At 46.9% G+C, this 18227-nt stretch overlaps 2 protein-coding genes across 2 annotated transcripts in view; both read right to left on the bottom strand.

Moving 5' to 3' along the window:
• Positions 1-3586, bottom strand: part of raver2 (ribonucleoprotein, PTB-binding 2) — a gene marked incomplete at both ends in the record, with an annotated part of 41596 nt that extends 38010 nt beyond the window's left edge. Inside the window, 2 exon segments of the mRNA XM_083672350.1 lie at positions 3268-3543; positions 3545-3586. Coding sequence (XP_083528476.1) covers positions 3268-3543; positions 3545-3586 — 318 coding nt within the window.
• Positions 3587-9762: 6176 nt separating this feature from the next.
• The window catches only part of cachd1 (cache domain containing 1), a 57250-nt gene continuing 48785 nt past the window's right edge, over positions 9763-18227 (bottom strand). Inside the window, exons 18-27 of the mRNA XM_083672088.1 lie at positions 17852-17951; positions 17536-17652; positions 16792-16952; positions 16324-16410; positions 15258-15374; positions 14671-14822; positions 13932-14093; positions 12728-12805; positions 12271-12372; positions 9763-10312 (exon numbers count right to left, since the gene is read on the bottom strand). Of these exons, the coding sequence (XP_083528214.1) occupies positions 10053-10312; positions 12271-12372; positions 12728-12805; positions 13932-14093; positions 14671-14822; positions 15258-15374; positions 16324-16410; positions 16792-16952; positions 17536-17652; positions 17852-17951 (1336 nt within the window). The 3' untranslated portion in view covers positions 9763-10052. The remainder of the gene's footprint in view (positions 10313-12270; positions 12373-12727; positions 12806-13931; positions 14094-14670; positions 14823-15257; positions 15375-16323; positions 16411-16791; positions 16953-17535; positions 17653-17851; positions 17952-18227) is intronic.

Here is an 18227-nt window from a genome sequence, read left to right as displayed (position 1 = left end):
GGACACATGGCTGTTGTAGAAGGGGGGGGGGAATCTCTGCATGTGCCACAAATGCATTTCCACGTTCCTCTTCCGTCAGGTCTGAGATTTATGAGGACTAAGCAGTGAGCAGTGGGAAGGGAGTGTGTCCTACAGTGTAAACAAGCCTCACGCTGGTCAAATGACACACACACACACTCACGCGAGTGTGCACAGGCGTGCACACGGGCGCGCACACAGGCACACACACACACACACTCACATCTACCTGCGTGAGCTTCACCTGTTCCTGAGAGGCTCTGAATAATTCAGCAGCTTAACCGACAGTATGAGTCCTACGGGAGCGAGGGAAGTAGCCCCAACCCCACCCCAACCCTTCTCCCACCCCAACCCTGACCCCCTATCTTCTCCCCACCCACCCTCATTTGATTCATTCACCCCCCCTTTAACTCAACTCAACCCCCAGCCTGTTTTAACCTACATCCCTCCTAAAGCCTTCCACAGTCTCTCCATCCTCTCTCCTCTCCCCCCCCACCCCCCACCCCCAGCCCCCTTGCTGAGCTGTCAGCAGGGCTATATATCTGACACCATCCAGGCTGGACAGGCCTTCATTAAAATGCAGCTTATGCTGTTAGGCTCACACTGCTATACTGGAGGTGTTCATTAATGGGGCTGGGTACGGAGGGGTGGGGGGGTTGGGGGGCAGGGCACTGGGGAGGTGGAAGGGGGGGGTTACATAAGCCAGAGTGGGTTTTCCAGATCCATCAATCTGGCAGCCCCATGAAACATGGCACAAATCTATTTACGGAGGGCTGCTCTCCTTTAGTAGTGAATCCAGCAGGAAAAACCCACTCAGTCACTCATTCACTCACTAACCCATTCACTCTCTCACTAACCCACCCACCCACTCACTCACTCAGCCACTCACTCACTCACTCCAAATGGAACTGCAATCCACAGACTCTGTGCTTTGTGTGGTGAGTGTTTATGGTGAGTGTGTGGGGTGAGTGTGTGTGGTGAGTGTTTATGGTGAGTGTTTATGGTGAGTGTGTGGGGTGAGTGTGTGTGATGAGTGTGTGTGGTGAGTGTTTATGGTGAGTGTGTGTGTGGTGAGTGTTTATGGTGAGTGTGTGTGGTGAGTGTTTATGGTGAGTGTGTGTGGTGAGTGTGTGTGGTGAATGTGTGTGGTGAGTGTGTGTGGTGAGTGTCTGTGGTGAGTGTCTATGGTGAGTGTGTGTGGTGAGTGTGTGTGGTGAGTGTGTGTGGTGAGTGTTTATGGTGAGTGTGTGTGGTGAGTGTGTGGTGAGTGTTTATGGTGAGTGTGTGTGGTGAGTGTGTGTGGTGAGTGTTTATGGTGAGTGTTTATGGTGAGTGTGTGTGGTAAGTGTGTGTGGTGAATGTTTATGGTGAGTGTGTGTGGTGAGTGTCTGTGGTGAGTGTTTATGGTGAGTGTTTATGGTGAGTGTGTGTGGTGAGTGTTTATGGTGAGTGTGTGTGGTGAGTGTGTGGTGAGTGTTTATGGTGAGTGTGTGTGGTGAGTGTGTGGTGAGTGTGTGTGGTGAGTGTGTGGGGTGAGTCTGTGACAGTTTTCTTAAATGAGTTAGATTAGATAGAGGATATGCTCCAATGCAATGTCAGTGACCTACAAGTGGATGTCCACAGAAATACAGGCACATACATGCCCAATATAAACTAAATACTAAATAAATGACATAATAACATAATGATAATAAATATAATACAATAAATAACAATAAAACATAAAGAAAATACAAATACGCAAACATACAAGCAATCACAAATCTTCCCACCAGGAGTCAGGAGTCTGGACACACAGAGTTGGAGGAGGTGACTGGTTCTCTACACCCTGTACCTCCTCTTCTCTCCTCTCCTCTCCTCTCCGTCAGGACCTACTGCTCAAGGGCCCTGGTATCTCTCATGTCCACTCACACTAATAATGTGGCCAATATGCTGAGAGGAAATGTTGGGTCTGTCGCCTCACCTGGCTCACTGTGAGACCCTCTCCGAGACTCAGAGCCCTGGCATCAGCTCTGGCTCTCCGTGGCACATTGCTGTTGGCTAAGAACTGTTCAACTACAGCCTGAAGGAACTCACAGCCAGCCTCTATCCCAGCTTACTGAAACACAATGAGCCCACTGTGGTACAGTACAATCATATACAAAAACTGAACACGATTGACAATTATAGTTGGGTGTTATCACGTTTTTATGCAGATTCCTAACCTGATATTTGTAAGTATATTTTAGGTGTTCATTGAGCCTTCATATATAAATACGTTATGTACATATTTGTTGTGATATATTATTCGTTGGATTCTCTGTCCATGTATGTTGATGACAGTGCTTGTTTATCATGTGTAAATACTCATGTATTTCAGTTTCTCATGTGAACTGCCATGTGAGTATCCTAATAAACTTCAACTTATATAATATGGCACAGAAGTGTGTTGTTCTGATATATCTGTAAGTCTCCACATTTAGGGCAGTGAAATGATTTTGATGATACCGTATCCACCTGCTTAATTTAAGTAAGTCAAGTAAAACATTCGATACGATTTGCCATACACAAGTGTGTTACAAAGTAACAACGTTCACTATACGGGCTGACCTCGATACCAGCTGTTATCATAAATGATCCGCATAGTTGGCTTTTGTAGGCTCATCGCAAATGCCGAATTGTAACCATTAAAAGCGGAGTATACACTACGGTTGAGTCGCGTCGTTCTAAAAAGTGAGTTGCCCTTGCCTGTTTGCGGACTAAAAGTTAATTGTCAAGTAATATCACGCCGTTGAATACGCAGAACGAACATTGCATTATTTCACTAAACTGTAGGCCGACAGGAGATATCGCTAGTGGCATATTTGGGTGCATCGGTCACATTGTACAAATGATTAACTCGAGGCCACTGTTATCATTCCTGTCTCTACAATGTAACCAGCCATGAACATAACGCGCTTGGCTCGGTCACCGCCTCTCGGCTTTTACAGTAGGATGCCTACCCGTCTGTCTAGGAATTAAATGATTTCCACTACAGAATTAAATTCGTTACATGCACAAATAGCGTAATCTCCCCGCAGCAGATAAAAGTAACGGTTATAATCAAACGTCATAAAATATCATACAAGTTCATAGTGAGCTCAACTGCACATAAGTATAGCAAAGTATTGCATAAGTTCACGTCTGAAATTGGTTTTAAACTTCCAGAAAGGAGTGGTGCGCAACACGCAACTTTCTCTCCATCTGTCAAAATATTCGAGAATACTGTACCTGGTTGGTTGTATCTTGTGGCAGGTTCTTAATGAGAATTTTCCTCCTGTTGCTCAGCTCCTTTCGAGTTTTCTCCAGCCTCTTCTCAATTTCCTCCGGTTCCAAATCGGGAAGGTCTCGGAGACTGGTCCCCTCGGATGCAGCGTCCTCATCCTGCCGGCTCTCTGGGCTGTCAGAATCCGGGAAAGGTGCATTTTCCTGGTTTAAAGAATGAACGCTCGGCGGCTGGATGGAGGAAGCTGCCGCCATCTTGAGTAGCTGTGCTGAAAGTGAGTGGAGGCAATAGCGATAGGTGGGCGTCTGTTTTTGTCGCTCCCATCTGAACGAGAGCAGACGGAAAGGTACGCACATGCAGGCCCTGGCACAGTGCTGTATGCTACTGTCGGACGCTTGGCGACCCCCACCGTTTGGAAAATGTATAATGAGGAGCAATGAAACCATAGCGAATATTGTATCGCCATCCTGTGGTGGACTATGACTAATTAACGGGGTGCCACCCTTGACGGGTGAGCATTGCCCATATCAAAAGAGAGGTGAGCAGATTACATGCTGCATAAATTTATAGCCTAATTTAAGCAAGTATCACTACTATAGTCTGTAGTAGGCCAAAAGAAGTTGTGAAAACACACAATTGGGCAATCCCTCAAATCAAGACATTCTTTAAAACATGAGAAAAACAAATCCAGTTGTGTTTGCATACTGTTCACAATGTGAAAATAAATTGCCATGGACCTTTACCAGTCAGTCAATCCCTCTTCCGTGGGTGTTAATCTGGCAGATTTGCTGCAACACACTCACAATGTGATTGATGCCCATGTATTCCTGGCTCAATCACAAATACATTGGCATTGTGAGTATGTTGCAGCAAAGTGGCTCAGACACACACTGAAACCCACTTAGGAAATATTTAGAGCACTTATGGTCCTAAAAGAGCACTTATGCTTCTAAAAGGGCAGTAATGCTTCTAAAAGGGAATAAATAGTATAAACCATCATCATCCAAAATGGACCCTCTTTTTTGGCAGACCTGAATGTGGACTGTCACAATTAAGAAATGGAAGAATCCCACATTAAATTGGCAAATCACAGCCCTCAGATTGAAACAACTATAACCCATTCATGTATAAATACAGCAATCAAACTAAACCTGTTTGCGTCAGATGGGAGAGCGAATGGAATAGGCCTATATATGCCAAGTGGGCAAGGAGAATATGGGTCTAAATGAATGCATTCCGTAAATCCTGAGGGAAAATTATGTCTCAATAATTTGTCTCATGACAGATTGGGAGACATGAATCTTTGGTTTCTGAATTCTCTTAAATTATGGTCTGCTGCTTGTCACTCACAAGATGTTGGCCATGCATGAATCACTCTTCTGAGTGATAAACAACATCTCTACAAGGGAACAATTAATTTGCTTTCTCTTTCCTTCTCTCACTCCATCACCCCCCCCCCCCCCCACACACACACACACACACACACGAAAACCGTGAGAGAGAGCAGTATTTTACACATGCAAATCAGACCTATAAAAAAAAAAAAAAGCTTTGCACAAACATAAAAAGGGGAGCACTGCATTCCAAAGGGGTGAGGGGGTAGGTGGTGGTGGTGGTGGTGGTGGGGGGGGGGGGGTGCACTGCTATGTGAATGATTCACAGCCTCTCCGTGTGGGTGTATGAGAAGAATCGAGGAAATTTCAGCGCCTCATTGGGGCTGACTGTCTGTGAGTGGGTGTCGGCGAGTGCATGAGCGGGCAGAGCAGGCACCTGGGACGCATGTTTACGTACGGTAGGCGGGAGTAGCCTTGAACCCCAATGGCCGGGGAGTGTGTGGGAGGAGAGGAGGAACGATTATTATGGCTATCTTCATTTGCTATTTTTAATTCCAGGCTGGGACAGCGAGCGAGCGATTGAGAGAGAGACAAATCTCACATTTACAGCATCACATTTAGACACTTAATTGTGTAGCAAACCATGCAAATTGCGCATTCCCTGCTTTGAATCCAGAACTGGTGCATTTCTCTGCAACGGATGCATTATTTAGGACCCCGTATCGTTATCATGCAACATTATTATGCAATATTAATATTAATTCATTACATATATATTCTGAGGAACCTTTTTTTCCTACCTAATTTACCCATTGTGTGAGACCCTTTAACAGAACTCTGTCCCAATCTGTGCCATAATGTTAAAACTCCTAGTATCTACTTCAACGAGGGGAACCACAAAACACACTGTCTATGAGGATTAGCCTGGGTGAGGCAAATAAGCAGAGTTGACTTCACTCACACACACACACTCACACACACAGTCCCCAGTTGGCTAAGGATGCCTGGCGGTGCGGGTGCATACAGAATGGCCAGAGGACACTTGGACAGTGCCAGTGCTCTAATTTGGAAAAGAGGGAGGGAGGGAGGGAGGATAGAGCCCTCTCTTCTCCCTGATGGCCTCAGTCTTCAGCAGAGCTGGTCTACTTCCCTGCCAACGTTCAGTAGAGAAAACAGCCCTGGCCATCGCGTTCTCTCTCTCTACTCTACATCTCAAGGAGAAACGGAGACCTGCTTCTAGTTAGAGGGCACCAACTTATTGTCACTTCAGCATTTACTCAGTGACTGCTACAATATGTCTGCACCCCAGTCTGTATGAACTACTGTTGTTACCATAGCACCAATTCTGCTTGAGTGAAAATTACAAACTGGATGCTGTTGACCATTCTCCAATCTAGGAATACATGCTCAAACACGACCGCCTATTGAGAGCAGGATTTTGTGTCTTTGCATTTTTTTGACAGTCATCTGAACGTGAGGTGCCTTTGGTGTTTTCCACAATTATGCAAACGAAATTAACAACGACCGTGATGAATTGAATTGAAATGAAAACCAGAACTCAAATTAAGAAAGAGGGCGTGACTACAATGACTAAAGGCAGGCTTATTGTGCTGTATATGTGTCAGAAATATGTTCCGTGAAGATCCAGGGCTGTTATATAACCCAACGGCAATTCACATGTACAGAGGGGGGCTTCTAAATAAATGATGATGCTCTTAGGCTACAATGCCCCCGCCCCCTCCGACCCACTCCTACAGAACCATGGATAGAGGGGGAAACAAATGCCTTTTAGTCTCGCAGTGTTGACCTATGACCTCCCCATGCCTGTTTAATACAACAACAACACATATGGGTGATGCCACGGAGCAATATGGCCCTAACACTAACACTGTGAAGGGGGGGGGTAAAGAGCCAGGTGCTTTGTCATGCAGTTGATACACAGATAATCCTCATCGGTGAATGAATCCCTCCTGGCGGACATTTTGTGCCATGGCAGTGACCTATAGGACCATCAAACACATGTTGTTAATGAAATGGCCACTCAAGAGGACGACAGTGGCATCCTAGTTTCAATAGTTTAGTTTTGCTATGATGCTGCTTTGTAAACGACACGTGATGTTGAGGAGGACCCAATGATTTCTAAATGTTGTTCATCTTGTCAGAAGGTTAATGTGAAGACTGAGGATGAATATTTGTGAAAATATGTGAATATTTGTGTGTTTGTATGTGTGTGTATATAGATTTTTACATTTCTTTTTTATTTATTCTATATTTTCGTTCATTTTTCTGTCTATGAAGGGACAGGCACTGTGAATTAGCGCAAGATAATGTGTTGTGGTGCAATGAATCAGGCTTGTCGTAATTTCAACATGTCAATGTTATTGCATCTGTCCCTACTCAAACAAATAATAAATAAATACATATTAAAAAAAATGGATATAGGGACCCTACATTCTAGTATGCAGATAACAGAAAGATCTGGCCGGTGGTTTAAGTGTAAAGTGGACTGTTTATTACATTCACATTGCAATAAATCTCCATTTTATAACTTTATATGTTACATTGGAAAAAAAGGAATGATGTACACACATTGAAGTTCCTTCAGTACATTAATGCAATTCATAGTGTTCGGTAATACACAAGATTATACTTGCTTACAACAGCTGTTAAATACTGTTAATGCTCTCCATCAAAGACGTCATTACAACTGAACAAATCAAAAGTCACAGTGAGGGTTATTCATAACACTACTGCATCAGTACATTTACTTCCTGTTTTCAGAAATAAACAAGGAAACACTCCAACACACCAAGAATATTAACTGTCTGATGCCACGAAGAAGCATGTGTGACGGGCGGTGTTCAAACACAGGTCTCCCAAGGTGGAAGACACAAGCGTCTACCATTAGGCCAAGAGGACATCCTCAAGGTCTGAGGGCGACACCTGTGTTTACACGTCTCAGACAGGGCTACCTCATCACGAAAGCGTGATTCCAAATCACCTCCACTACACATGCACCAGGGATGCTGGTGGAGGCAGAAATCAGAGGATGGGCTTATTGTAATACATAGAACAGAATGAGGAACGGTATCAAACACGTGTTTGATACCCTTCCCCTTCCATTCCATGCATTACAATAAGCCCGTCCTCTGATTTGTAACTCCACCAGCCTCCCCTGAGTCATGCACCAATCAAAAATGATTAAGACTGGTGTACACTTACTATGGATGTTTAGTGTTATGAATAACCACCAGTGCATCATTTCAGTGGTGGTTAGGACACAGCAGGAGTTAATTGTGAAATAAAAATGTCTGCTCTTAACTATAGTGACAGTCCTGTATTCACTACATGTTAGAGTTGGTCATTATTCTATGAAATGGCATTTTGCAGTCTACATTGCTCCCTGGCAACTGACAGTCTTACTTAACTTGACCGTACATGGTAAAAACAAAAATGAGTCTCTTAAAGACAATTTACCTTGGGGCCGGATCATAACTTCAAATCCGCAGACCATTAAGTGTCTTGACTCTGACCGAAATCATGCATTGATGTCAATAGGAGACTGCACAAAAAATTCAAGTTCCATGTCATTCTCAAGTTAGGATTCGGCCCAAAGTGTGTAAAAATTATGTCAGCCTGTCTTCCATCCAATATGGACCTAAAGAAAGACAGACCTAGTTATATCCAAGGCATCCAAGAATATAGCCATGAACCAAAAATTCAACCCAAATAGCATTATTTTGAGCACACAATATGCACTTCTGACAAACAAATATGGAGTGTACAACACATTAATAGCTATTTGTTATCTTTTTTTTTGTTTTTTTTTAAAGGTATTTACACTTTATACTGTTAAGCTTGGAAAACGATAGACATTCTTCACCCAAACTAAATGAATACCATATTGACTTGATTTTGAGCAGTTTTAACAATCACATGACTAAAAAGCACAGATAGGGGTAAAATTACTCTTCATTATTAAATCAGGTGGACTGCTCAAACATAATCATTTCATCACTATTCTGTAAATACAATTTTAAAACAAAACCATACAAGAATGCCTTCAATGGAGATGCTCTGACCACACTCTGACCAAAAACACCCGTACACACACACACACACACACACACACACGCACACACATGCGTACACACGCGCGCACACACGCACACACACGCACACACACGCACACACAGACACACACAGACACACACAGACACACACAGACACACACAGACACACAGACACACACACTTATAGTTGCACCAGAGGAGTGTACAGAAGACTGTGTTTTGATTGATTGACCACAGAAGAACACAGATGACTGTGGGTTCGACACAAACCCAGCAGCTCTCTCTCTCTCTCTCTCTCTTTCCACAGATAGGTCCTACTCCGCTGCTGCTAGTGTGTGTGGGGGGGGTCAGATAACCAATCCCACCCTGCGCTAGATTTCTACTCAGGCAAGATAGAGGGCAACACACACATGGCCACTGCACATTGTGTCTCTTTGAGTCTCTGGGCAGGGCATGTTTGCCAGGGTCCTAGCGAGCCAGCGTACTTCTTCCTTATTCACCACGACTCAACCCGGCCATTCAATGGTGTTTACGAGGTGAGGTGAGCCCCTTTCAACTGGCAGGTGGACTTTCCCTCCATCTTGATACAAGCTAACTGCGATTCTGCTGGTTCAGAATCAGCAGCGAGCCGTTGCAGCTTGACAAATAACACTAGGATTTCTGATTCTCAACTGAAATAATCCAAAAGAAATGATTATTTTGGCACGTAAGAGTCAGAAATGTGCTGGATAACATCCGCTTCCTCGCCGTTTGGCGGCGACACAGGATGTGATGCGTTCTCGAAACAGGAAGCGAGGGGAGCGTGCATCGTCAGAGGCACTATGCGGTCCGTCTGCCTCTCTCTGAGTCCATTCAGCTCCAGCCACTCTCTAGTCCGTCTCCAATCCAGTTTAATAAATAGTAGAAAAATAATCCTTTTTAAAATCTTTTCTTTTATCTTCTTATAAATCTGAGATGCTTTGACCGCCCCCCCACCCCACCCCACCCCTCCTTTTGAATACGGCCAGCCCCCCCCGGCCTCCATCGTTTCCCACCGGCCCATACGCTGAACAGACCTCCGCTGGACAAAGATGGACACCCCTCCTGTGAGTGTGTGTTCTTCAAAGGAGGGTTCCACAGCAGGTATTCCACAACAAGGGGTCTGCTTTGTTCCCTCAGCCCGCCTTTCCCCCCTCGCCCAAGCTTAGCCTGCATGGTGGTGATGGTGGTGGAGGTGGAGGTGCTGGTGGGGGGTGGGGGGTGGGGGGTGAGGAGGCATACGTGCTGTTTCTGTGGCCAGAGGTGGGAATTGATCGGTGGGGCTGGAGGAGGCCTGTGGGTGGGTCAAGGTGTGTGGGGGTGGGGGTGGTGGTGGTGGGGGGGGGGGGGGTCGGAGGGTGTGGATCAGCACTCGGCGTCCACGCTGTGCACGGTGACGGCGGCCTGTAGGTGGTGTGTGTGCGGGTGGAGTGGGTGGTGGTGGTGCGGGTGCGGGTGGGGGTGGCGGTACGGGTGGAACTTGTGGCTGAGCAGCGCCGCCGTCTGCGGGGGCGTGTCCAGGTCCAGGTCGTCGTCGTGGTTACCCACGTCCACGCCCGCCGACAGGGGGTCGTTGTTGCAGGGGGGGTTCTCGCTGTCCTCCTGCGGACTCATGGTGCTGTAGCCTGCAGAGGGACACACACACACACACACACACACACACAAACACGGACACACACACACATCAATACTAAAAACACATATTCTGGAACATTGCCACAAAACGTATCGTCACAAGCACGGAGAAGGACAATGGCGTTGGCACAGAAATAGAATTGGTGGTGCTTTGTGATCGTCACACAGGCGTTTTGATCTGCACAGTTGCCTGACGCCCTATATTCCAGTGTAGCAGAAAGCCCTGTGGCGATTGAGCAACGCGACACACTGGAGTATATTTACATCTTTCTATAATTACAGTTTAGGGAATAACCATCCTAACCTCAACACCTCATTAATCATATTTGTGTGAAATCTCGTGATGAAACACAAGTATGTGTGTGTGAATACATGCATGTGTATGTGTGTGTGCGCACACGTATATGTGTGAGTGTATATATGTGTGTGTGTGTCATACACGGGGGATGTGTTGAAGGGAAAGCAGTGGGAAAGTTTCTACACCTGCAGCGCAGACAGAGAGAGAAAACACAGAGTGTGTGTGTGTGTGTGTGTGTGTGTGTGCGCGCGAGACTGCCTACACTCACTCGAATCTCTCCATCTCAAAACGCCTTCTCTCGTTCCAACTCGCTCCCAACAGATCACTGACATTAAAACATCATACAACCCTGTCTCTGATACCACCAAACAAGCTCGACGCTGGGATACCCTCGGGCCGTTTCATACCAACCCACCAAAGCATGCCTCTCTTCTGAAAGACTGGAACAGAGAAAGGAGGAAGGTTGGCTGCTGAATGTGAGGCCAGGAGCCCAGGAGTGGGCAGTGGAGATGATGTAACTGTGGTTGAAGTGGAAGAGAGAGAGAGAGAAAGAGAGAGAGACAGAGAGAGAGAGAGAGCTACTGCTTTGTACAAAGCTGTTATCTTGCCCTGCTTCTGAGAGCTGGGTTGAGCTTTAGGGAGAAAAAAAAAAAAAAAAAAAAAAGAGTCTCTAAAAACTGTCCTTGGGGAAGTTTGGGTAGACATCAAGGAAGAATTGGGAGGAGAGGGAGAGAGAGATGCCAACTTAAGCATTGTGGCGGGGCGCTTCCCTCCTGAGCTGAGCTTCCACGGAGCCTCTGACAACTCCATCTCTTAAATAAAGCTCTTGTTTCAAACGCCGCCGCAGATATTGCATCTCGTCATCGGATTCCCGAGAAGCACGAGAGGTGAGAGAAGTAATCTCCCAGCTAAAGGTCACGAACAGCGGAGACGGGGCCCCGGTGTGGGGAAGTTTGAAAGGTCGTGACTCGGGTAATAACGCAGACAAAATCCACTCTTGGGGGGGGGGGGGGGGGGGGGGGGTATAGTTTAAACTAGACTATGAAAAAGGCTGTACAACTAAAGCCAATACCAGGGCCTCTGTTAGCCTGCAGGCAGCCACACATCAGTGTGTGTGTGTGTGTGTGTTGGTTGGGAGTGACTCACAGCACACAGGATAAAATCCTCGAGTGTGTGAAAGCAGAACCAGTTGAGTTTTAACAGAGCCCTCCAGCTGCATGAGTGTGTGGACTGTGGGAGGCCACCTTTGACAGAGCAGAGAAACACAGCCAACTTTCTGAGTTGCCCTGTAGTTCTTTCTCTCTCTCTCTCTCTCTCTCTCTCTCGTCAGATCATCAGTTACACAACATGGACAGGAGGGACTCTTCTGCGGGCAGGCAAGATGTAACATGAGGGTGGTGTATATGTGTGTGTGTGTGTGTGTGTGTTCTTTGACCTCTGAAGCTGGATATGAACATGATGCGTAGTATCCTATGTGACGCATCAATATGGTTTATACAACCCCCTCTGGAAACATCACTTCTGACATTCCATCACCTCATCCTCATCCCCATCCCCTCAGTAAGCGGTTTCAGACATTCAATACCCTCCTCTCCTCATTCTCATGATGCGGTTTAAAAGGAGCCCGGGGTCACCGCGTTGAGCCCTTACCGTGGTCGCTCTCCGTTCCTGACCGGCCCCAGTACCTCCGCCTGCGCTCCGGGCTGTGGGTGTGTCTCTCGATCACCGCGGCGATGAAGCGCGTGTTACTGACTGCAAGACAGGACAGGACAGGACAGGCAGACGCCCAGGTCAGTTCCAGACACATCAACACCGCTCAGATCAATGAAGTGTGCATACCGTCCAGGTTCAGGACCGCAATATTCTACAACATGTATTTATACTCATCATATTTATGGCCACTGCACTTTTAAGTCAGCGTCTCTGTTGCTGTCTATGTATTTATGTGCCTGTCATTCCTATGCGTCTGAACTCCGAAGCAGCTCCAAAGAGACATTGAGACAATAAAGTTGCTCGAAGGCAATTGAAGACAAGAATACATTGAACCCAGTTCAAATCCTTTTTGAATTACGTTTCAGCAACATCCAGATTCAAGCGCAACACTTACTTATTCCTCTGTCTTCGTGACTGTCCTCGTCTCTCTCATCTCGTTCGTTATCCAGGTTGGACATTCTGACTGACATCTCTGCGGGGGTGGGGGGGGGAGGTGGAGAGGGAGGGGGAGGGAGAGGGGGGGGGAAGTGGAGAGGGGGGGGGGATGTGGAGAGAGGGGGAGTGGGATGTGGAGGGGGGGGGAGTGGGATGTGGAGGGGGGGGGAGTGGGATGTGGAGGGGGGGGGGGAGTGGGAGGTAGAGAGGGAGTGGGAGGGAGAGAGGGGAAAAGAATGAGACACACAGCAACAGTACCGATAAATGGTCTAAGCTTGTGAGGTGTACACATTCAGAAGACAATATCAACATCAATCTGTTGGCGAAATGGAAAAGCATTAGGGGAGTGATGGGTCAAGAGGCGGGTAGAAGGGATCTGAACAGATGGACATGTGAACTACTGGGTGTACTGGTGAAACCGGCCAGCCCATGGCAGGCTTTGCAGCAGTAAAGCTCCAGCTGAGGATAACTGTTAGTGATGTTGATTGCTTTCAATTAGCTCTTCAGTCAGTGCTAATAATTGGCTCATTAACACCTGGCTTGGCTGCTGTGTGTGTGTGTGTGTGTGTGTGTGTGTGTGTGTGTGTAAAGGTCAGCCGCTGAGTACAGAGCTTTAGTTAATTCACTCATTCCCACAGCAGCCTCTTTCACTATCAAGGCTGAGAACTCCATAGGCTATATCGAGGTAATTACCCTCTGGTCTAGAGCTTTTCTCAGTCGGTATCTAATGAAAAACCTTCATTTCAAAGTGTCTTCATAAGATATCACTAAGACAAAGTCTCAATGGAATCTCAACAACACTTCATCACTGAAGTCAGTCTGAGCTGAACGGAAGCTCAGCTCATAGGATCATAGGCTATAGTCAAATGATTGTGTGCACTAGTAAAGTGGATAGTTGCTCTGTGTACAAGCGAATGCTAAGCTAACAGTCACGTCCAGTGCGGGAGTGTATGCTAAGCTAACAGTCACGTCCAGTATGTGAGTGTATGCTAAGCTAACAGTCATGTCCAGTACGTGAGTGTATGCTAAGCTAACAGTCACGTCCAGTGCGGGAGTGTATGCTAAGCTAACAGTCACGTCCAGTATGTGAGTGTATGCTAAGCTAACAGTCATGTCCAGTACGTGAGTGTATGCTAAGCTAAGTCATGTAGAGGGTGTCTTACCCTGGGCGGCCAGAGGGGACATGTGCTGGTGGGAGCGGCGGTGGATCTGGTGGCGGTATGCGTACACGGCCAACACCAGAACCATGATGCATCCCATGATGCCCCCGGCTACCGGGCCCACCGGCGCGCTCTTGATCATGTTGAGAGATGCCACCTCTTCGTCTGGGGGGACAGGAGAGAGAGAAAAAAAAAGAGAGAGAGAGAGAGAGAGAGAGAGAGACAGAGAGAGAGAGAGAGAGAGAGAGAGAGAGAGAGATGAAGGGGAAGGTTACATCTCTCAAAAACTCCAGCTACGTTCTGTTCAGCTGGCTTTTTTCACTGTTATTATTCTCCATCTATCCAATACATCCATCCGCTTGCGTGGGCTTGTCAGCCTTGTGGCTGTTTCAGCTGGTCTTGAAGTGAAGAGGCTCTTAAGGGTTTCCTGTCCAATTCATTTGAATGGTGACATTGGTTGGTTTGGCATTGATATGAAATACACAAGTACATATTTCAAATCAAAATCAAATCAAAAAGGTACTTCAAGCAGCACATGTTGTTGTGGATGACTTTGTGTCCATGTAGTGGAGGTGATTCGGAATCACTCTCTCATGATGAGGTAGCCCTGCCTGAGACGTTGAGGATGTCCTCTTGGCCTAATGGTAGAATGCTTGTGTCTTCCACGTTGCAAGACCCGAGGTGGAACCCAGCCGGTCACAACTTGCAAAATAAAGACACTGTACTAACTCTTTCTACTCACCCAGGTTACCCATCCCATCCATGTAGGGGCTCTTGGCCCCCACGATGCCCCCGAAGCACTCCTTCTGTAGGGCACAGTACGGCTTGTCCAAGTGGGTCTTCCCATCGCTCTCCACCATACACCACTCGCAGTCCAGCACCCCAAAACAGTCACTGTGGGCACAAGAGAGAAGACTTGAGTTGAAGACCAGGTCTAAGAGCTCTAACCGACATTTTTTAGGGAGATTTACTTTATAGAATTATGTTTTTCATATCTTGTGAGTTTTATAGATATTCTGAGATGATCTCCCATCTGTTCAACTTCAGTTACTTCAAGACAGACACTGACAAATGTGTCTCTTTATTTAGGATTATATATTCTAGTATTAGTGGGCCCTGTCATTCCCCAAGGTGTCCAACAGGGCGACGCTTCACAATATCTCTCTTTTTCAATATTTCTGATGAACTCCATCACGTAGACTGTTCAATAACATCGAAACATACACAGACTTGACAGGTATCTTTCTCTCCTGGTATAGAGATGTTGTCAAGTATTACTGGGCCCTGTCCTTCCCGGAGATGTCCACTGGGTGGCGTTGTGGTCTGTACCTGCTGGTGAAGCGCTGGCTGCAGCGTGTGTTGATGCACTGGGGCAGAGTGTCCTGCAGGCTGGGCTCGATCACGGTCAGGGACAGGGGCTCCTGGTGAACCTCACAGCTGGGGTTCCTACAAAACATGACCACACACGGTCACACCACAGCAATAAACATGGCCGCACCATTAAATAATGAATTACACGAACGTCAACAATCAAAACAGCTCTAAGTACATAACCTCCCAATTCGCTGCTCAATACAAAACAACAGAATAACTGGCAGTCAGTCAAGTGATGATGACATGTTTACAACATCTCAAATAATGAGGCAATTAGCATCTGAGAGTCAGGTTGTCAAAAGAGCTCAATCAACAACAGAGGGACAACATGAATGTGTGACTACTGAAAGACAGCTTTGTGAAGTATCTGTTCAATAGCCTCCCTCTGTCCTGTCACAAAGAGATGCACACAGGCAGGTTGTGTCACTGAGTGGAACAGTAGAGTAAAAGGCTGAAGATGAAAGGTGTTTGGTGTGGGTGTGCGTCTGGGTGTGCGTCACGGTGTGTGTGTGTGTGTCAGGGTGTGTGTGCGTCAGGGTGTCGCGGTGTGTGTGTAGGTGTGCGCCAGGGTGTGTGTGCGTCAGGGTGTCGCGGTGTGTGTGTGTGTGTGTGTGTGTGTGTGTGTGTGTGTGAGGAATCCCAGCAATCTGTTTATCATGACAAACAAGGCCTGATGAGATGACAGTGACTGTCCTAATGAGGAGGCTGAGCTGCATGACTAAGCGAGTGAGGCGCAGTGGCCTCTATAGACACTGAAGTGGGACTATACACACACACACACACACACACACACACACACACACACACACACACACACACACACGCGCACGACTACATAGTCATCATACATCAGTGTAGAACAATTCATATTTGTATGAAACAATCAAAGGAATAGTCACAAAATGATAATAATAATTTGTTCCATACAAAGTTTTTGTATTATAGTATTGTGCTGCTGTTGTGCTGTTTTTGTGTGTGTGTTTTTTTGTAAGTCAATGATTGTGATTAATGCCCCTCTCACCTGTTCTCAGCATAGGTGAGGTTGCCTGTACACTCGTTGACCTCCAGGGGGCACTCACACGGGCACTCACACTCATTCTGCTCCATTCTGTAGATCACACAGAGAAATGACAGTCAGTCTTCTGAGTGGTCAGACATGCAACAAAAGGACCGTTGAACTCTCTAATGTCTTACACAGTAATAATATCAAACAATCCAAAGTTCCTAGTAATGTATCTTCTATCCAGTCTAGTGCAGTTAAAGTGCCCTGACCCTGTCCCTGACCCTATAGCAGTCCCCATCCCTGACCCTGACCTGTGGCAGTCCCCATCCCTGACCCTGACCTGTGGCAGTCCATGTCCCCGTCCATGTCCCTGCCCCTGTTCCAGACCCAGTCCGTGACCTGTTGCAGCCCCTGACCCTGTGTCTGACCTGTGACAGTCCCTGTCCCCTGACCCTGGTGTCTGTCCCTGTCCCCTGTGTGTCTGACCTGTGACAGTTGAGGCAGAGGCGATCCACAGTGCTGCAGGCACAGAAGGCCAGCGAATCACACGTCTCGTTGACGATGCCAGCGAAGGCGTTGGTGCCGGGGATCCGGGTCAGCCGGTACTTGGAGCAGTGGCTTCCATGGACCAGGTTGGTCAGGTCACCCTGGGGAGGAAGAGAAGGAAGAGAGAGAGAGAGAGAGAGAAAACACATTAGTTCTGTTTTCAACACCTCACAGAGAGCATCTCTGCAGCAGTAGCGGAACGTCAAGTATGCAGTACCATTTAACACAGCCGGGTGGTGCCATAACACTGTTGGCCAATCCTGGCCAGAAAACTGGATTATACCCCTTTTCTTTCAGTCTACTTGCTTCGTATTCTGTGTCCCATTTCCCCAGCCTTCTCCTGAAGTATGCACCTGTGTGTGTGTGTGTGTGTGTGTGTGTGTGTGTGTGTGTGTGTGTGTGTGTGTGTGTGTGCACTCCCTCAAATGGATTTCACATGGAATGGATTGGTGTTATAATAGACCATGCTAAGGCTGATCCTATGCTTTTAAAACCGTGTGACTGCATACTTCAGATGAAGGGTGGAGAAATGGAATGAACAATTACACTCTCAGCCTTGTGTCTGTCTGTCTGTCTGTCTGTCTGTCTGTCTGTCTGTCTGTCTGTCTGTCTGTCTGTCTGCCTGTCTGTCTGTCTGCCTGTCTGTCTGTCTGTCTGCCTGTCTGCCTGCCTGCCTCCACTCACCACGATGCTGGTGTTGAACTTGTAGAAGCGCTGGACTGTACGATCACTGAAACTGTTGCACAGGTTCTTCTTGACAAAGTTGGGATGGTTGAGGATGTCATTGGCCACCAGTGGTTCCTGATCGCAGGGAGAGAGAGAATGAGAGAGAGAGAGAGAGAGAGAGACAGAAAGAGGAGGAAGAAAGACAGTAGTCAGTGGAATAGGAAAATAAATGCAACAAAGTGACTATAGAACAGCTGAGGGGGAGAGAGAGAGAGAGAGAGAGTGTATGGAGGGGGCATGTCCAGGGTGTGTGTGTGTGTGTGTGTGTGTGTACCTTGTGCGTGATGTGCTGCTGCTCTGCAGGGGCGTGGCCTTTAGGGTCGATGAGGGTGGGGTGGGCCACCAGGTATCCTCTGTCCTCCATGATGAAACACCTACACGCACACACACACACACACATCAGCACAGACCCAGCAATATTTCAAAAATACCTCACCCGATTGCACCCACAGAAGAAACGTTACAAAAAAGTCACATCGCTGAATAATAACAGTAAAAATAAGCACTAAAGCCAATATGATTTCAGAGGAATTAAGGCTTATCCCTCCTTCTGTGGGGAACTCTTATCGAATTACTTTGACCAGAATAGTAGTAGCCGTCCAACTAAATACACACAAAACAAATACCTGAACACCTTCAGACTGAAATCC

Source organism: Argentina silus (assembly GCF_951799395.1).
Source record: "Argentina silus genome assembly, chromosome: 6".
Taxonomy (NCBI): Eukaryota; Metazoa; Chordata; class Actinopteri; order Argentiniformes; family Argentinidae; genus Argentina; species Argentina silus.
This window is presented reverse-complemented; position numbering and strand designations above follow the sequence as displayed.